Genomic DNA, 21,758 nt, shown 5'->3' on the forward strand with positions numbered 1-21,758 from the left:
TGTCATGGCATAAATGCCATTTAGACACACAGGTCACTGGTAGTAACCAAATTAATGCAGTAGCAATGTGATTAACTTATTCACCTTTCTCTTTTTCGGGATATTGGACTCTATGTAGTAATTTCAAAATATGAAATCAGTGTCCATTTACTCAAGAGTCCATATGCTGATGACAGACATCATAATGCACTGGGATGAAATGAAAGACTCATGCAAAAATTAATGAGCTATCTAAAAAGTATTTTGTTCCCATTTCCAGGGAACACGTTTTTGGTTGGGTAGATTCACCTTTCTAACCAATAAAAATATAAGAAAAGGTTTCAGCACACCTCAGTTGGATTCCTCTTAGGAACCAGGTATGAAAGTTGTATGACTTTTGTTTCAGCATTCTGTAAGGTCAGATCTTAAATCTTATAGAAAGACTTTGAAAGTATTCTTTCCATTTAGGCAAGATGGTGGCTAGCTCGGTGGCTGTAAGTGTTTTCTCAGATATCTGAATCTGTAGCATTTCCTTAATTGCTTAAATTTGCCAACAAAATTGATAGAGTGTAAATGGCCAATCTTAAAAGTTACATGATGCAACAGGGAAGCCCTTTCCTTTTGCAGGGGATTCTACTGTTTCAGAACCTGGAAGAGAAACTATGTTAGATCAGGCTGATGTGCAACTGCCCTTGCTGTCCTGATGGGCAAGTGCAGGATATCTTGCAGTTTCTTTAAGAGATAATGGTTACTGAGTTTGTTGGTGCTTAGGTTATAGTGCAGCTGCTGCTGTGATTTCAACTGACGTGAAAAACTTTGAATCTACACTATCAAAAATGACAAAAGGAAAAAAAAAAGACTAAGCAAAACTCAAGAGCTCAAGAAAATTGCTTCTGGCAAGCCAACAGGCTTGATACTCAATTTATTTTTACTATCATAATGAAACACAGTGGTTTACATATTCCAACACAGTTACACATGCAGTTAGTGGTGCTAATCAATCTACAGAGGCTGACATTACATTTTGACTGCTTTCCTTACGTATATAGTAGGCTGTGGTTAAGAACTGCAAAAATTTTACAGAGGTATCTGTATTAGCTGCTCTGCATATCACGAAGAATTAAAACTTACATAGGTCAAGGTTTTCTTAGGATCCCATGCTATTCCAGTAATAATACATTCGTACATTAATAAATATGTGTATGTTCTGTGTCAAATATTGGTCATTAAGAAAAAATCCTCATCAAATGGAAAAAGTGATAATAGAATTTTATAAGAAAAGTCTTTAATGATCTTTTGAGATTCAACATCGTAATCACTATGCAACAATCCCAGTTAGAATACAGCTGATATAGAAGAAAGGATTAGTAGCAATTAATGAGGAAGGTAGTATGGAGTTCCTTATGTCTATGCCAAGGAGTGGAGAGTGGTAACAGTTTGTTCTTGGTGAGGTCTAGAAGCTAATGAATAAATCAAATTTTTTTTTAGATGGTTTATTTCCTGTTGATTTCAATACGGATCCTGACATTTCGTTTTCTTCTGCTCATAACATAAGCAGCTCTGGTGGAATTTGGATTATTGATTTTCCAGGAAAACAAAGTGCAGTCAAAGTTAGGGGTTCTAAAACTACATGGTCTGAATATGGCACTTGCCTTTGCTAACTATATGGGAGAGTTAGATCTGTCAGCTCTGAGTTTAGTTGTCTCAATCACTTGCTGCTCTCTACAATGTGGATACTGTAGTAAACCACCATCCGCCTTTTAAGGCACCTTAGCAGGAAGTCTGAAAGTGACTTAGTGTTCTTAACCCTAGAAACAAAATGCAGCATTAGCTACCGGACACCAGGATGCCTGCACAGTTCTCATAAAAGTTTCTGTCATTTGTGCTGTAGATTATAGTAGTTCAGAAAATTTCCGGGAAACTCCAGTAGCCCGATGGTATCTGATTGCCCATATTTTTTGTCAAAATAAAGTGAATTTTGGATGGGATTCTCAGAGGATATAGATAATATATAGGTAATACAGATATACAGTTCTTACTGAAAATACTTGGACTCTCACTGAAACCGTTTCAACCTTTTTGAAAACCACGTGTTTCTAGCTTCGTCATTTATAAACTAAAGGAATTGGAAAATACCAATGTATCCTAAAGAAACACTCTTACAAATATAAAAATGCCAATTTAAAATTTAAAGAAACCCAAATCAAACTTCTTTAGATGAATCCACAATTCTGTGCTTGTATGTGTGTATGCAATCTGTTGAACTGAAATTAATGCTTAAAATTCCCCAGTGATGGTTGACATATCCTCTTTAAATTTCCATTAAACTCACTGAATCTCTTTGAAGAACAGATATCTATCCATCTATCTATTAATAGACTTGAGAAGCCCTTATATTCAGCATCATCACTAAAGGAAAGATGAATCTTTCCAATTTTTCTTATACCCCAGAAGGAAAGGGCAGATAGATGACCTGTTTTACAATAACCTAACCTGTAAATTGCAGTACAAATGGGAAGCAGAGAGAGAAAAGGCTGCTTTTGGAGTGCCCCTTCTCTATGGTGGCAACTGCTGAGAACCTTTGGATTGAAATCTGAAGGGCGCATCTCATTTGCAAGGCAAACAGAAGTCCTTTCTCCTGAGAAGAGCTCACTTCAGGTAGTTGAGTCCCAAAGACTGTTTCATAAAGCTTTTCTATTATAGGAAGAAAACTGTGTTGGAGGAGCTCCTGGAATAGATGTTCCAAGGCACCATTTAGCCTATATCACATGAAGACATTCAAGATGGCTTGTACTCCAGGTATTTCATAATCTGCCAGGGGCAGGAGGAGTCAGGCTGATTCTAGACCTAAGGAAATTTGATAGATCAATCAAATCCATTTCACAGATGATGCTACAAAAACTATTTCAGTTTCCCAAGAGGTGAATTGTTAGGATGAATAAATTTTTTAGACACTCCCTTACATTTTCTAATAAACTCAAGCTAACTGGCATATACAATATACCAATATGTGGTACTGCACGTAATTCTTCAGGCAGAATATGCTGCAAAAATAGCTCTAAAACATAGATAGCAGTATATATTCAAAGGAGATATAATACAGTTTTTAAAAATAAATAAAGTGTAGCACATGGATGTAGAGATAGATATTCTGCCTGTTTTCACATTTCTTTAAATTGTAGGATTGATTTTAAAAATCTGGTAATATGTTTGGGTTTTTCCCTTCACTTTCGTGAACTCAGACACAGACACATAGGCCGTCATAATTTAAAATCCACCCGTCAGCTCTATTAAGATTGTTAGTGCCCTCCACTATCTTCCTGATCCCCTCATCAGATTACTTCTGAAGCACTTAAGTCCTCTAAGCAAGAGGGGACACAAACACCAATCTAAAGATGAAAGAAGCTCATATGCTGAGGAAATTGTGGTGGCATACAGCTTTCCAACTGCATTTGCCTCTGAAGACACTCTACATCTTCATAAAATAAAGAAGACAAATCTGTATTAGCAAGGTCACCTGTCTAAGCCTGCTGACCACTAATCATATAGATTTATTTAAACTATTAGCAGGAAAGTGGTCATCTATTTGGTGAACACAGTAGGTGTTCAACATTAATCAGAGCAGTGAGCTAGACTCATGTGTACCTTACAGGCAAAACACCTGTACAGCTTTAAATTAAGAGGCCAAAAAGCTTAATTTCACTGCTTAGGACAATGTACATAGAAAGAAGTGCATTTTCCAGGGCCAAAGAAAAATAAATAAATATCTGGCAGTTTCACAAGGCAAAGCACATCTCAACCCTTTGCTCATAAACTCCATTGCCGTATTGTTTCACCCTGTTCATAAAATAAGTCACCCTGTGTTTAGAGTATCTCACCAATAATGATATGAAGAATAGAAAATAATAAATAGAATTGTAGCTGGAAGACATTTATCCTGACCATTGTATTTGTTTCCTCTGGATAAAAACTTAAAGTTGCCTTTCTGGTTTAGTTAGAAATCGTTCAAGCCTGGGAGTGGTTGGGTCAAACAACACCATAAGAACTTTTATTGATGTCTTCTTTCTGTCTTAAAGATGCATGCACGGATTGCAACATGTTCTACTGTTTAGTTTTTTTATATTATTTCATATAGAGGCATTCAGACTAAACATTTTATCTGATTTTTTTTTTTTAGTAATGCAATGTAAAGATTTGGAACAGGTAGTTCAGAGCTGGAAACCTTAAGGCTGTGGAGTGGGGAAACAGCTAGCCAGTAAATACTCTCTGGATATGTCCAGTTCTTGTGGAACAAGTTCAGATCTGTTTATTACAATTGTTACATGTTTGTGGTTGGTTGGTGGATTGCTTAAACATGACTGAGGTGTTAGTTTAGTAAACTTTTGCTTGCTGCTGTGTTCCATGATCGAGGTGCTTACTGTTTGCTGCTCATAGGCAGTATAATTTGTTAGAAGCATTGTTTAAACATTATCTTTGAATTCTTTGAAGTGAGATTGGGCCTGATACTGAGCTTGTTTACATCAGGACAAATCAAGAATATTATGTCAGTAGAGTGACATTTATGTAAGGTGATGTTGCATGTGTCATACCTAACTTTTCCTCCCCTTGAAGAACTATTTTAGAAGACTTCCTTTTATGTGAAAGTTTAACTCAGAAGCTCAGTAAACCTTCCAAGCTGTGTCTAGAAACTTACCTGTACTTAAGTATCTTTCTGATGTAGAAGCTTGCATGTTTAGCTCCTTTCCTACAATTAAAGGGCCTTAAATGAGAATGTGAAATATCTGATCCTTCAATTATAGCTTTATGCAGTGTAAAGAAATTATTCATCTTTGGTGAGACAGATTATAGATCTCTGCCATACAAAACTTCTGTTGACGTAAGCAGAAATTCTGTAGAGGATGTTGAGATGCTTAAGGAGTTCAGGGTCTGAACTGGAGGCCTTAGTATGAGCGTCATGGAACACATTCAGCACCACATCTGATTTTAATGCTGCTTCATCCTGAATCTATTTGACATGGCATTGGGTTACTTGCTTGTATTTTCAGTTCTCTAACCCTTTCCTTCAGTGTTAGTTGAACATGAGATGTTGGGCCCATTGTAATGTGAAATTGTTTCAGGGCTTATGTGTGATCGAACCTTTCTCTGATCTTGCCAGATCACTAGGTCTGGAGAGGAACTGTGTATCTCAGCAGTGCTGTTTTGGATTCTTGCACATTGCAGTCCTCAAGGAGAGGCTGCAGAGAAATGCTGAGTGAATCCTTGATTTTGCCTCTTTCATTTGTTATGTGGCAAGATTGCATGGTAATATTAATTCTTTCTGGAGTAAGATGGATTGGAGAAGAAATTCAGCGTGAAAGTGCAGTAGCATTAGAACTGTATTCCATTCTCACTGAGACTTTCTGTAACCAGTTCGTTACCAATGATCTCCTGTTTTTGGCATAGCTGTGTCAAGCAGCTAATTGCTTGTGTGTTACAGTGCTTTAAAGAACCAATAGTGACCTCAGTTATATAGCAGCTTTTTGCATGCATATTTGCAAACATAATGACCTGATGTTTTAGACACTCACAACTGGGATACAGCACTTTTGGAAACATATTCACAGGTTGTGCAAAACCAAATTCTTCATGTTCTGTCTTTGAATTCCTTTGCATTTTACAGTGCTGCTTCAAAGACTGCATTGTCCACACTGTACTGCAACTTACACAGACACCACGGACTCTGTATGAATCCCTGTTGATTCTACAGATGTAATGATTCTTACAAATAAGTTTTGCTTGATCAGTGTTAGAGGTTCCTATTTTTCCTCTTGTGTTTAGAGTGCAGCTCTAAGGACAATTTTTGATCACGCTATTACTTCACAATTCCCACCAGGCTTACAGTATTTGTCCTAAGAGGGTGAACACAAGTGGCAGCTTTTCACCCTGAACAGCAGAGAACCTTATTTGCTAGCTGTAGGAGTTAATTTTCCACTATTACAGTTCCTCCGGGAGATAATAAAATGACATAAAATTCCAGACTGGATTGATCATTTTTTTTGATCCATATCTATTCTCATGAATCACATTTGCAGTCTTGGCAAATGCCTTAAGTCACAGAAATTTTGTTTAACTGAAATATGTAAAGAACAACACGTAACAAAGCATTCTTTTGAAACAAAAGCATTGATCTATAATGAACATATGTGTAATCCTGGATACTTTTTATTATGGAAGCATTTCCTCCTCATTTTACAGGTCTCAGAACAATTCAGTTTTGTTCTTTTGTCACCTGTTCCACATATGACATAGTCCGTTCATACCATACAAGATACTTTCCCTTCTGTGAATTAATGTGTTCTACAGATAATTTTGAGAGTAGCCTGTGGGAGCTACAATTGGCAAGCTGGACAGCAAGGAAGGCCAAGTCATTTAGCAGAAGACCAAGAGGACTAGTGCTAGGAAAGAAACTGCCTCAGGAGTTTGGTAAAGGGTGTTAAGAAGTGATTAGGAAAGGCCACTGATCTGGTTATGGACTCAAGCTAGTTTTGGTCACTGTTGTTGAAATCCTTGGAATTATTTGGCACATAAAGGCTTCATGCAGAAAGCACTGAAAATAGTCAGTCACTAACATTAAGCATGTCAAGTATCCGTAACACCACAACTGTTTTTTTAAATATTTTTTTTTTCCAAGGAGTCCATGGCAGGTATTATATGCTCTGTGCAGTAAATATTACTGTTTTAATAAAAAATTTGTAGTGACTCTGTAGGAGAAAGTTTTGGCAGTTAACAAGATTGACAGCTCAAGACTTAATGGGGGTCTATTAGGTGAACTCAATCAATCTGATTGTTCTGTCATACTGAAAGCTTAATTTTGCAGACTATACTGTTAATAGGAGAAGTAAGTAATAGTATTGCTGTGACACTAAAGGAACTCCACAGAAGAGCTGAATTTACAGTTACAAAACAAACAAAGCAAGCGGGCATTTTCTTCCTTGTACTCCATAGCAATGGATTACTGATGGTAACAAGGGAAAGGTCTGTGTGGCATGAATACTCTCAGTCACCTAATACAGGAGTGTTTGCAAAGCTGCCCAGGCCCACCTCAGGCCAGGGTTATGTGTTTACGTTCTCCAAAGCATATGTGGTGAAGATTCGTTCCTTATCATATACACTTTTAAGGCATACTATGCGATTGCTTTTCTTCTGTTTTCTACTGTATCAAAACGTATTATTTCTCCAACTGCCTCAACTTATCATAGAAGTTCTATATAAACAAGATGCATCTGCTAAAGAGTTTCTTGGACATCCTGTAAAGCACTGGACTTTACAAAAGACTGTCTATTTATATAATCTGCAATAATTAAAACATCATTCAATTTTAAAGGCTGGCATCCAATGGAAAGTTAAAAATTGTTTCTTTTTGTATTGCAATATGTTGAATAAAACTTTGACCTCGGATCATTAAGCGCAAAATATATTTTAAAATGTAACAGTGGAAATACAGAATGACATATAATTGTTATTAGACTGTTAGAGCTAGAGTTGGGCTTACAAAAAGTATACTGATGTTTATATTAGTGGTTTATTATCTAATGAGAGCAGGCTGTGGATGTTCTTCTCTGAAAATACAGCCAGAAAGGGTAACTTTTAAGTAAACAGAAAATGGAATCCTTTCTTGAGAGCCAAGGATCCTCCTACATTTGATGCGGTGAGATAAAAGTTTAAAAATAGAATGAAATGGGAATTCTGCCCCTATCTGTAACTCAGGTACCTGAGTTGAGTGTGAGAGGTGATGCAGGAGCTCAATGCCACATTTCCTTCTTTCCTGACACAGAAGGCTAGCAGCTAGACTGGAGACCACTTTGCATAAGCAATGCTTTTACACATTCTGCTGAAGCTCTGTCACACCCTAGGAAAAAAAAAATGATAAAAGAACTGCAGTAGACCAAAGAGGGTCATTCTTCTGGGGAAGCAGGACATGCCGAGTCCCTATCTTTGCTCCAAGGACACTCTAACCAACTTCTGAACTGACTGCTTAGTATTAGGTTTCAAAATCAGTCCTGGGAGCAGAGATCAAACACTACATTTCTCTCTTTTATGCTAGTGCCCTTGTATAATATGTAAAATAAAGACAGTATATTTTTGCATGACCTGTATAGCATGGAAAAAAAAAAAGTATAGATCTTACACTACTCTTGTGTTTTCTGCTTTCTAACGGAGCTTGCATCCAATCTAGCTTTTATTGTGACTAGCAAACTTTTCTGGGAGATAAGGTATTGAATGCACTCAAATTGGGAGAGCTTTTACTCTATCTTCCAATTCTTTAGCAAAGGTCCTACTAAACAATGTATTTTACCTGGGAGGTGTGCGGGCAGGGGTGAGCGGGGAAATGAAGGAGGAAACAGGCAGTTCTTCCCCTGATTATGAATTAAAGCAAAGCTGTCAAACCAACAGTTTATGGGAGCCTTTTTCTTTCAGGTGTGTATTAGAGCATACTTATTAGTTTGGGTCTCTTTGGGAAGTTATACCCAATGTCTAGAATCCTTCAAGGCTGAAATGGCAAATAGGTGGAGAGCTTCTTAAGGCTGGAGCTGTTTCAGTATACACAGAAGGAGAGCCTTGAAGAGTTGATCAGTGTTAGAGTTTAGATGTCTCTCAGGTTTAAGCTGCCAATGAGCTCTATTACGTGTAGTTGTATCACCAAGAGAAATAGAAATGTGACTGTTCCTTTCTGTACAATATGCCACATGAGAAGTCCAATCTGAAAGTGATGTAGAAATTGCTGCTGCTGCTATTCATAAGATTTTTTTTAAAGTGCTTCATATTGAAATACCCATTAAAGATAAGTATGAGTTTAAGAACAAATTTGATTCAATGGCTGGAGGGTCTCCTGACACAGAAATGGAAAAAAATAAGTTACAAGTGTAAAAGGGAGTACAGGACTTATGCAAGAAAGAAAATGCAGAAAGACATAAAGAAATTATTAGGAGTTCAGCATGGGGCTACCATAGACAGCAAATGGAATATGCTGTTAGGATTCCTTCCTGGGACAGCAGGAAATGACAAAGACGTGAAAGCTGCAGTCTAGAATCTGCATTATGCAGAATCTTTAAAATAATAAAAAGGCTTTAAAAAGAAAAGTAATATTACAGTGTAGATGATCAGGGCTAAACAAAATACCCACACCCACAGGGGATGCAGCACAGTACTATTCTTTTCTGTTGTTATATTTTCTCCTCACTAATATGTGAGCATTTTCCTATGGCTCATGGTGTGATGTAACTTATGTTATCTGTATACCATACTGATGAAATTTTATATCATTGTCATTGGTAGAATCAGAACTAGACAGATGTAGAGAACTTCTAAAAACCCAGCCAATAAGTGTTGACTCTCTGAGACTTATTATAATGTGGAAGACCAGGATTATTAAACTTGACTTGATCTGTGGAGAAGATACAGACATTGATGAGCCAGAATTACTAACTATTACTAAAAGTAATAGTGGTGTATTAATAAAAGAAAGAATAACTGTATTTTGGCAAATATATGTTTTGCTTGAAATCTGCAAATTGCGCATCACGGAGAAGGTAGGCAGTATGGAAATAATGTATACAGTTTACCTGAGTTTTAGGAAAGAATTTGATGTAGTTCCACTTAATAAATTCATTTTGAAGTCACAAAACATAATACAGCACCAGATAGAAGGGGACAGAGGGGAAAAGTTCATGTTGGATAGGTTAATTCCATTGGCTTTTAAGTAGCTCAGGTACTACAGTGTGCAGAAATTAATGAGGTTAATGAGACTAGAGCCTAAAAACAATCATAGAAAGTAAAATTGAAAGTGAAAAATATGTTAGGATGATTTCAGTGTGAATCACCTGATGAATACTTGAAGGAAAAAAAAAATTTATTTGGGGCAGAAATAGAGGTATTGACTTTATCTCATGTACATTACTTTCACCAGTGAATTTAAGCAAAACAAGTTCTGAGTTGAACCATCCTGAGACCAAACTCAGGCTCAGGTTTTAATTTTGTACAGTGTAAGGTTATCCCTGTACCTACGTATGTGTGCATGTATCTTGGAAAACTGGCTATTGTGGCTATTTGTTTGATTGATCCGCTTTGTAGTTTATTGTCTCTGTGAGCCAGCTGGAGTAAGAGTTTCAACAGAGATGTCATGCACTTGGGATTGGGCTGCTGTAGTCAATTTAGATACTGTGAGGCTGGCTACGAAGCCGCTGTCACCATAGCTGGCAGATGTATCTTTAGTTGGAAATATATACAAATATATGTGAATATATAGGTGGTTACACTTGTCCAACAAAAGTTTTCCTTTTATGAGATACAAGCTTTCATCATCAGGACAGATATCCCAGTGCAGATCTGAACAGCAGTGGTAAATCCCTCGTAGAAAGGAGGAGCTGACAGTTTCTAAAATGGTGGCACTGTGCGTTCTCTAGGTGGAGAGGCAGTTGGAATAACCTCACTGGATATATCTTTGCAGATGCAGTAGCAACAGAAAAAAGTTTTTTCCATCTGTTAGCATAGCATACATTTCCTGCATTTGACAGATCTCTGGTACTCTAATCTCCATTTTAGACGTCTCTAATCTCATAGGCCATTTCTACGTGCAGTGTCGATGGCAAATGAACAGGAGATAATAAAGAGTCTTTGTAGATACCTAAGAGATAGCTGCACCATTGAGTCACCATTTTTTGGTTTTTGAGGTCCACTGTTTATGTGTTCTTGACTGACTGGAGTAGCATGGTTAAAAGAACAGGTTCCCATTTGCCTTACTTGCTTCTTCTGAAGCTACGGTTAACAGCATGCTTTTCATTGTTTCCAGCGTAAAGATTCTCCTGCCTTGTTCCCTGTCTCTTCAGTCACAGTGATCAAAGACTACATCTATGTGAGTGAATAAAACAGACCATAGTCCACTCATTTAACACTGAGTTCAACAGTTGGATGACTTGAGTCCATACAGCTAAGCTTTCACCTTCCAAAACAGGATTATCACTTTCAAACTCATTCTTTGGAATGGTCCCTAACTAGCACCTCTGCACTGTGCCTGGACATTGCTGGAAGGATTCTAAGTCACTCAAGTCAAAATCATGCCAAGGCTTCAGTAAGACTTTAGCAGTATGAATAACCACACACCACTGCTTGGTCTGGTGTTCTGTCCCTAATTGGTTTATACTAGAATGGCTATAACCAAAGAGGCAAAGCACCCTTTGTATTTGCTTTCTCCTTATTCTGTGGAGTATTACTCAGCCTTCCCTGTCATGAAAGGATGGGAAATGAGGGAAATGTAGATGAAGAATCTGGAGGATGGGATGAGGAAAGAAGGAACAAACTCCCTAATGAAAAGCTTTACATTTCAAATGAAGTCTGGCAGTCGTGAACATAGAAGTCTTTGTCCTTCCAGATCCTTTGGCACTGAACTCATTGAGGGGACGGAGAGAGAGACAGGAAGAGGAAATTTCAAGGATATTATCTTTAGCAGTTCTCTTATCCTCTAGAACAGTAGTGATGTGTGCCTGTGTCCCCTCTGCCAGTCAGGTCAGATTATTACCAAAACACAAACAGGCTTCCTTTGATAATCAAACACAACTAAAAATAAGTAATTAAACTTACAATGGAGATCAGACTCATCCGATAAGATATAACTCACTCCATGTAACTCATGCAATCATAAACATCTGTCCCATCCAAAGCATCCATACTACTCCATCCACACTAGTCTTTCTCTATACAACTTTGTCTCTGTTTGCAACCTAAAGAGAGCTCCTTCTGGGTAGCTCCTTCATTCCTTCCTCCCTGTAATTTCTATTGTGTCATACTAAAGATATTGTTGAATTTCAGCAAGAAGCAATTTGAAAGTTTTGAGTAAAAGCAATTGGGATAGGTTTCATCCCATCGATTTCATTTATAACCAAGCAAGAGAAATAGTCACTTTTAGGGAATAATTCAACCTATCTTAGGATGAGATAAATCACATATCAGGATGCATGTCCGTTGCCTATAAATGGAGTCCTGATGTCTAGTTCATATGGAGACGTGTTCAATATGGATGTTTCATTGAGTCAGAGATCTGAACTGAAACAAAACCAGTGAACAGATTATGTAGAAACATAGAATAGTTTGGGTTGGAAGGGACATTCAAAGGTCATCTAGTCCAACCTCTCTGCAAGGAGCGGGGACATCTCCAACTAGATCAGGTTGCTCAGAGCCTCATCCAACCTGGCCTTGAATGTTTCCAGGGATGGGGCATCAACCACCTCTCTGGGCTACCTCTTCCAGTATTCCACCACCCTCATTGTCAATTTTTTTTCCCTTGTGTCCAGTCTGAACCTACCTCCTTCTGTTTAAAAATACAAGCCCCCTTTATGTATTGGAAGACCACTATAAGGTCTTCCCGGAGCCTTCTCTTCTCCAGACTGAACAGCCCCAGCTCTCTCAGCCTGTCCTCATAGGAGAGGTGCTCCAGCCCTCTGATCATCTTCGTGGCCCTCCTCTGGACTTGCTCCAACAGGTCCATGTCCTTATGTTGGGGGCATCCAGAACTGGATGCAGTACTCCAGGTGGGATCTCACCTGGAGAATCACCTCCCTCGACCTGCTAGCCATGCTTCTTTTGATGCAGCCGGAATGCAGTTGGCTTTCTGGGCTGCAAGCACACAGGTATCCCTATAGTAACAATTTCCAACCTATCTTTCTCAGAGATCTGTATGTGAGAAGGAAAATGTTTGTGAACTGAAAATATGTTCTTCATGCTGCATCCTTTGCAAAGCAATGATTATGGAGAGGGATATAGGTAGAGGTTACTGTCTCCTAAACAGCCTTTGGAGTAGCCTCATGAGAAGCTTCATATCAAGAACCATCTGAGTGGGTGTTCTCCCATCGATGCAGCTGGTCCTCCGCTTCCCTGCTGTTTCCCTGCTGTATCTCAGTATCTGGAGAATAGCTTTGGCTTCCGCATTGCCTGCTGCCCTGCTGAGCTGTGGAAACCTGAGAGAAAGCAAGAAACTACCATACTCCACTGAGTCATTAAAAGGTTATGAGACAGAATATCTCCCCTCCCTCATCTAGACTTCCTAGGGAGAAAAAGTAGGATGAAATGAATACCAGTCGTTGGCTAAAGCCATCTCATTATCTGCCCAGACAGAAGTCAGGTTAAAACAGTTAAGGGCTGCCTCAGCCTGATTCTCAAAGAAGCATGGACCAGATGGAGATAGTTGGCTAAACTGTACTGCCCTTGCAAACCCAGCATATCCACTTCTGATCACAGATTCTCAGCAAGTGCCTTCTCAAACCTAAACATTGCCTTCATTCCAAATATTGCAGATATTGCAAACCAAACAAGCAAGCTGTGTGTCAACCAGGACTTTTATCTATTAAAGAGATGCCTGCAGGTAACTGAAAAGTATTTTCTGCTCTCTCTATGGTGGAAAAAAAACCACCCTAGCATGTTCATTGCCTTTTGACATTTGGAAATAATATTTGGCTGTCACAATGAAAAGACTGGAGATTGTAACCAGAAGGCTGCGGGAAGTGTTTTTTCCCCTTTATTCAGCACTTACACTATCATATGCAGAGCACTAGATGCAGTTTTGGGCTCATCAGTGCAAGAAAGCACTGAAATACTGGAGTCCAGTGGTGAACAACTAAGATGATTAAAGAGCTAGAGCACACGACGTACGAAGAGACTGAGAAAACAGGGCTTGTTCACTATGAGGAGGAGAAGGATAAGGGGAGGTGTTATTCCTGTCTTCGGCTACTTATGTAGAGAGTGAGAGAAAATGGAAATGTGTAGTGACAGAGTAAGAGGCAGTCGATACAAGTTGTAACAAAAGAAATTGCATTTAGAAATCAGGAAGGAATTTTTCACCATGAAAACACTGGAACAGATTCTCAGAGATGCTGTTCCATCCTTGAAGATATTCAAAACTGGTCTGACAGGACAGGGCCCTGAGAATCTGTTGGCCCCTTTTTTTTGAGCAAGAGTTGAACTAGAGAGCCTCCAGAGGTCACTTCCAACCTCAGCTATTTCATGATTCCATGGTAGCAGTGCAATGTAAGATGGCACATGAGATGCTCTAAGACCAAAGAAAGGCAAGCAGCACCTTGTGGTGAAAATACAAAATCTTAAACGGAGCTTATCAGCTTGAGTCAGAACCTAGATAATTTTTAAGAAGTTATTGCAGTCTGTCACTTGAAGCAAAATTACCACAGTCATAACCTCACCAGAGGAGCTGTCAGATACCTTCAGATCTTTTTCCAAAACTACACTCATACAGGTAGGGACTTAGGGTGCAAAAACATGGATGAATACAAATAACCTCATTTCAAAAAACATGTTGCATCACCTCTCTTCTGGATTATTTGATGCTCCCTGTCTAAATTCCTGCCTGATTCTATGATATTAATTAGGATAACTCATGTAAAAACATCTATATTCTAATAATACTTTGTGTGAATATTTGTAGATTAGAATGCTTTTAATGCAGGTCTGACATATGCAGAGGCATAATAACAAGTTGTAAGGATGGCATAAGCAAAGAAAAAAAGAGTATTTCAGAGCATTGATTCTATACAAACACCTGTGCATTTAGAGAATACACTGATTTATATAGAAAACTAAATCCTAAAAAATGCTGCTATGACAAAATAATTTATTAATATTAATTGTTTCTATTTAAAATGTATTTTAATAGCAAAAAGAAGAAAAAACAAAAAATGCTTTTACATGTCAGTAATCACTCTGCAACAGAAAAGAAACTCAGATCCGTGAGGATCCCTTTTAGTCCTTAGAGGGTGGGAAAAAAAAGTAGTACTTAATTTTCCAGTGAGCAAAATCAGAAAAAAGTGGGACCCATAGAAAATGAAAAGATCAAAATATAACAGAAAAAAAAAAAAAAAGAAAAGGAAGAAAAGACACAGTAAGCCAGCAAATGGAAATTATGTGCAATATTTAAAAGTCTTGTTGGGTCTTTATTTAAAGTACCTAAAGTGTTAAAGATCTTCAAGGACTTTTCCAGAGATGACAAATTGCATGCAGTCAACTTCAGTGTTCAGTGTGTCCCTGGAATAGGCATATTCAAAGGCTTGGTCTCTGATTCAGATCCCATGTCAATAAGAGTGTTCAGACTTTTAGAGACCTTGCTTAGGCCCTCGGAGTTACGTGTGCTCTATTTCTTCAATGTGGAGTGGAGGAGTTATTGAGACCTTTCTAAGTTTTCCACCTCTTCATACAATACTGTAACTTTCTAAGATTTGGGATGCATTTGTACCAACATTGTCTTGCTAAATGTTTCTCATAGGGCAGCAATCATGTTCCAGTGCTCTACCACCACTGGGCAGCTATCATCATGTGGGGATGAATGCATGCACCTCACTTTACAGCTTAGAGGGAGAAAATTGGCATCGTAGTAGTATCATACACTGAGCACTTAGGAAGTGACAAGTGACAGCAGCAAGAGCGGTAAAGTGTTTTAAAACAGGCAATGCTGCCGGGATAATGAAACCATCCATCTGGGCAGGAAGCCTATATGACCACATATAGGTTCAGCTTGTTAGCCATCATGTTTTCCCATGCTTGGGAGAAAGTGAGTAATTTGATACACGGACCACAGATTTGGAAAGTCTTGTTTCTGAAGTCTTTGGCCTTTGGTAGGAATGTAGCTGCTATAACAGAAGTATCATTGCCTCTCTCTGCAGAATCTCTCAAATTAAATGCTGTGTATTTTCCGGTTCAAAAAGGTGCTCTTTTGCATGACTCTCTACACTAAAAGTGGCAAGCCATTTCTTCTGCCAAAAATTTGTTTAAATATGGATGTGATAGGAACAAAGGGAGGAAACAATCAAGGACGTAGAGGCTGTAGTCCTTATTCTCCAGTGACTCCTGCTATGACATGGAAAGAGGCACTCAACTTATCTGTCTCTCAATTTCCCATCTGTAAAATGGGGTTAAAATACCTACCTCACAGGGGTGTTGTGAGGCTTTTAAAAATAATGTTTGTAAAGTGCTTTGAGATCCTTGGATGAAATGTACAATAAGAAATCAAATTATTAACTTTTTTTAGTGCAATGCAAGAGTGCATTTCTGTTGAGACGGCTAAAGGCTTCCAGCTCTTTATAGCTCTTCCACATACTCTTCACTGTAATTTCCCTCCTGTCATTTGTTGTATCTGCTGGGAGTTAAAAACTACAAATTTTGCAATCAAAAATACATAAATTGTCATAATATTGTGTGGATGAAGGCTAAAATAATCTGATACTTTTAAAAAACTGTATTGCATATTCGTTGTCCATGCAACCCTAAAGCTAACAGAAAAGTAATATATGATAACTTTGTCCGTTCTTCACCTAAATTGACTCATTTCTTTTTGAGACAAACTCAGCCTCTTCGCCAAATAAAAAACCTACAATTTGGGTCAATGGTTCAAAAAAATTATGTAACGGCTAGTGTAGTTGTTTTAATCCTATACGCTTTGCAGTCGTTTAGCAAATAGCCATTAAACAGCACAGTGTAATGGTAATTACCAAGTTAAAGTTTAAGTCTTAGGAAGCATAGAAATGTGAAATGAAAGCAAGATTAGATTTTACAGAGCTGAATCAAAGAAAAGGCACATAGGTTCATGTAGAGCTGCTAAGCTTACATGCTTTCCAGAAGACCCTTAACTCATACACAAACTAATTCAGTACTTAAAATTTCCATTTAACAGACAGGTGACACAGGTGCTTCACTAGAGCAGGCTCAGCATCCAACAGACTGTCACTGAGGAGATGGCGTAGTATACATATCTTTTTCATTGAAATTAACTACTGCATGGAGGTAAGAAACATGAGCAAAATAGTTATAAAAGAAAAGATGCAAGAAAAGGCCAAAAATTTAAAAAGGAGGAATGAACTTTGATTAAAATATTTTGTTTTCCTGCCTCTTTCATCTGGGATTCATGCTTTAAACTTTCTTTTCCTCCACCACATTTTTTCTTCTTCTTTTTAGGATTGAACGGGCAGGAGAACTGAAAAGGATATAACCAAACAAACAGAATAAAAAAGTATTATAGTTACAGCTTTCACCCAGCTTCACCTACTCAAAAGGAATATGCATGTCTTCACTCATACAGTACGTGATTCATATTTTGACTTTTCACTGTTGTGGAGGCAAAGTATAACATATTCCTCCCATTGGTGGTCATTTACATGACTCTCATTCATGTAAAAACAAACACAAAACTCCTTTTTTAAAAATCAAACCCTGGAAGTTTTCACATTTCAAAAGTTGGCCTAGAATAAACCCTGCGTACCGGAAGAGTTCTCTGGATGGCTTGAGAAAATATTATTTTTTTCCTACTCTTTATTTCAGTATCCTGTTAGAGCTACGTTTGAGCTGATTTCACCAGTGTTTGTAGATATCTCATCCTAAATTTGAAGACACTGGCAATTTTGGAGCTATAAATCACTGCTTCTTTGATTACTTTGATGTTCCTTCTGCTACATCTGACTGTCGATCAGACGTAGTTGCAAGAAGCACCCCATAAAAGTAGCAGTTTCTACTGAACGGTCTTCTTGACATCAGGTTTTACCCTTAATATTTGAATTAATGTGGGATTTGTTTGTACATTTCACTTTAGAAAGTTATTGTTAGTGTTTTAAAATGGTTGCTTTTCAAATAGCACAAACTAATTACCCAGTAATCCTTAACTGCCTACTTCTATGCAGTCATTCATAAATGGAAATTTTTCAAGTAGGAAGTGTAAGTGGCATCTTTTACTTTTACACTGAAAATCTGATACTCTGATACACTTAATTTTTGAGGGCCTGAAATGTAAATATGAATTATTATTATCTTGAGAACAACAGCAACTAAAATATAACCACCTTTGACGATAAATAGGTAACCCTCTATTGACTTGGAGTAACTTGTCATGTAAAATACTATACATCCTTAGCTATTAATTATCTTCCCACTATATTCAGGTAGATTGTATATTACATAATATTTTACCATTAGAGCATTTTTTTTCCCTAGATTTAGCCTGGTCATCTACCAGTTCTGCTGCTTAACTACAGCCTACTATCATCCCAGGATCCCTAACCACTGTGTAAAAGGAATACTATCATGTGGCTGAAATATTAATTATTGTGCTGTTGAGCTTTGTATTTAAAACTGATTTATCATCTTGTCCACTGACATAAAAATTATTTTTATCAAAAATTATTTCCTATCATCAAAATGTTAGTGTACAAGCCACCTGCTACCTGAAATTTCCCACTGGTTTGTTTAACCCAAAACATAGAAGTCACACTTTAGAAAATCCTACATATTCAGATGTACCAGTGTGTTGAAAATACATCTGAGCTGAAAAGATGTTATCAGAAGTTGACGGACTAGATCTTGAGCAGGTGTTAATTGTCCTGGGTCCACTGGTTTCTTTCAGTTTGCACCAGTTGAAGAACTAGTCTAGCATGTCAATGCAATGACAGATTTAGGAACTTTCTTTTCCAGTTGTGATGCAAAACATTTAAATATTGCTTGAGTAGCTGATTATCAAAATAGAATTTATGTGACGTTCATTAGTAAATAATGATGAATGTGTATCTGTTTTAAGAATGGGACATAACTTCTGAGTGAATGTATCAAAAAATACTCTCTGGATGATATTCATCTGACCAAATATGGATATCTTTAAGGTAGGCATCTACTCCGAGCCCCTTTGTTGTAAATGAAGAGAAACAGACACTTCTAGTAGTTATTAATTTTATTCTCAAGAAGATATCTTAACCAAATCAGGTGGACTGTATCCTTAAAGTGTCTCCTTCTCTTCCTGACTAAGAATGGGAACACTGAATAGCTTACTCGGCTATAGATGCCTGCTTTGCTTATGTCTGAAGTTAAGTGAGATGAATCTCACCGTGAGGGCCTCACATTGGCTCCATCTTATTAAGTTGTCCCTCTGTTATTCAACAGTGACTAAAACAAAGCTAAGTAAAATGTGGTAACTCTACACCATTATGTTATGATACACAGGACAGTAGATAACATCCCTATGATACAAGTATAAACCATACAGTTCGGACCAGCATATTTACATAAAATTATATTGTACATACAATTGCTTCTATCTTCCTTTTACGTAACAACTCTTTCAAAATTCTTACTTCTCCACAGTTTGCATAGTTAAACTGAGAGATTTTGATTTCTACTGATGGATCCACTAAGTAAAATGCCATTTTGATCTTTGCATATAGTTGTTGCTTATCTAGCGTTAATGGTGCGTATTGTGTTAAAATGTGACAATTTCCTGCTTGGTGTATATTCTTTCTCTTTTGGTGAATGACGTTCATCAGTAAGAGAATAAATCCAGTACTCCTCACTCCTTTGCATTCTACCATATTTACAGGAAATCCAAGAGTGAGAAAAGTTGGAGACCTAGTCAATTATGCCATATTAGTAATATGACTGCAATAAACCCCATGAAACTGTAAATATAGAAGTGGAAGGAGAAACATAAGTATTTATGCCATAATATTTAGCAGTAGTAGTAATTAGCATTTTGATTGCCTTTTTCTTACTGGTTCTGTGAAATAAATTCATGTGAATAGGAAATAAACAAAAATAGCCTTACAGACTATAGAGAAATTCACTTCATGTTGGCCTTAGTGGTATAGAATTGCTTTGTGATTAACAATATTTGACATGCAGTTTGTTTTCTGTCCGTGCGATTGCAACAACAGTTCCAATTGTAGCCACTTTTTTTCTTTTCTTTTCCTTTTTCTTTCTTTCTTTGTTTCTTTCTTTGTTTCTGTTTTTTATGCAGAAGACCATCAAATGAATTGTCACAATACTCGAATAATGCAAGACACAGAAAAAGACGATAACAATAATGATGAGTATGATAATTACGATGAACTGGTGGCCAAGTCATTGTTAAATCTTGGCAAAATTGCAGAGGATGCAGCATACAGAGCCAGGACAGAATCAGAAATGAACAGCAATACATCCAATAGTCTGGAAGATGATAGTGACAAAAATGAAAATATTGGTCGGAAAAGTGAGCTGAGTTTAGATTTAGACAGTGATGTTGTTAGGGAAACAGTGGACTCCCTTAAATTATTAGCACAAGGACATGGTGTAGTGCTTTCAGAAAACATTAATGACAGAAATTATACAGACAATACTTCACAGCAAGATAATAGGAATATGAACTTTGTAATGCTAGGGAAGCCTGTGAACAATGGACTTACGGAAAAAATGGTGGAGGAGAGTGATGAAGAGGTGTGTCTCAGCAGTTTGGAGTGCTTAAGGAACCAGTGTTTTGATCTGGCTAGGAAACTCAGTGAGACAAACCCACAGGAAAGAAATCAACAGCAAAACATGAACACTCGTCAGCATGTCAGGCAAGAAGATGACTTCCAAGGAAGAACGCCAGACCGGAATTACTCTGATATGATGAACCTAATGAGGCTTGAAGAACAGTTAAGCCCCAGATCTAGGACTTTTTCTAGCTGTGCAAAGGAGGATGGTTGTCATGAAAGAGACGATGATACCACCTCTATTACTTCAGATAGGTCTGAAGAAGTGTTTGATATGACAAAAGGTAACTTAACCCTGCTTGAGAAAGCAATTGCTTTGGAAACTGAGAGAGCAAAAGCCATGAGAGAAAAAATGGCAGTGGAAGCTGGAAGGAGGGATAATATGAGATCATTTGAGGAACAGTCTCCAAGACACCTTTCTGGAGATGACAGGAAGCCTAAACCCAGTGACGGCCATGTCAAAAAGCCATATTATGGTAAAGGTAATATTTCTATATACCATATGTTATGTCATGAGAAAGTGTGAGCTAATGTGTTAAGTTTTGCATAGACTTCTGAAATTAAGTTATTAATTCCACAAAACGGGAACTTTATTTAAATTGTAGTAGTATGGCATGGTTGTAAAATAACATCATGCTGTGATTATAAAAAAACTCATTCTGCAGTGTTAGAAATATGTACAGTATTTCAGTGAGTATGATTTGGCTAAATTTAAAAAATAACTTACCAGGGAAACAAAAAAAGAAGAGATCATGTTGAAAGAGGCAAAGATTTTTCTCAAGTTTTTAGTGTATTTCATAGTAATAATTAAAAAACAATGAAGATAATTATGTTGGAAACTGTATTGGAGAGTGGAGTTTTATGTAGCAGGTAGTCAATCAACTATGAAGTGCATGTTTTACAGATTGGATTGGGTAGGTGGCATCATGATTTATAAAATTATCATCAAATGACAGTTATTGATGAAGCCTCTCCCATCTAAAATGTAGAATAGCCTGATAGAAATTGAACAGTATCAGAATGACCGATAACATAAGATAGGGGCAGTGACTGCACATTAATTATCTTAAGATAGTAAGGTAATGGAAGCCATTTGCTATGCAAGGCATGGTGTGGCCTGGGCTGAGATCAATAGCAATTTCTTTCTTATGTGCATTCCACTTCACTGGTTTCATTCCATTGTGGAAACAGTTAAGGTGCTGCCTTGACTATAATTCAATACCAAAAAAAAAAAAAAAAAAAAAGAAAGAAAAAAAAAGAAAAAAATAAAGAAAAAAAGAACAGACTAAAGGTTACCTTTAGAATGCCTTTTGATTTACGGGATTATCATGGTGATGGTGAGTTTATATTACCACACCCCTCTTCAACGTGTCTACATCTGTACATGTAGGGCTGTGTTGTATAAAGTGTTCAATACCTCCTGAGACTCATTGAACACCCCTGATTCCCATTGACTTTAGTGGAAGTTGAGGACGTGGT

The 21,758-nt window shown here is 37.5% G+C and overlaps 1 protein-coding gene across 7 annotated transcripts in view; it reads left to right on the forward strand.

The window, feature by feature from the left end:
- MYT1L (myelin transcription factor 1 like) overlaps window positions 1-21,758 on the forward strand; it is a 319,362-nt gene that overhangs the window by 215,284 nt on the left and 82,320 nt on the right. For 5 of the 7 annotated variants that reach the window (XM_086744916.1, XM_086744921.1, XM_086744914.1 and 2 more), the window contains one exon: window positions 19,784-20,761. In XM_086744916.1, coding sequence (XP_086601042.1) covers window positions 19,784-20,761 — 978 coding nt within the window. The remainder of the gene's footprint in view (window positions 1-19,783; window positions 20,762-21,758) is intronic. The other 2 variants (XM_086744919.1, XM_086744920.1) reach the window with 1 other exon arrangement.

The sequence above is a fragment of the Chlamydotis macqueenii genome, chromosome 3, assembly GCF_036417535.1.
Source record: "Chlamydotis macqueenii isolate bChlMac1 chromosome 3, bChlMac1.mat, whole genome shotgun sequence".
In the NCBI taxonomy this organism is placed as follows: domain Eukaryota; kingdom Metazoa; phylum Chordata; class Aves; order Otidiformes; family Otididae; genus Chlamydotis; species Chlamydotis macqueenii.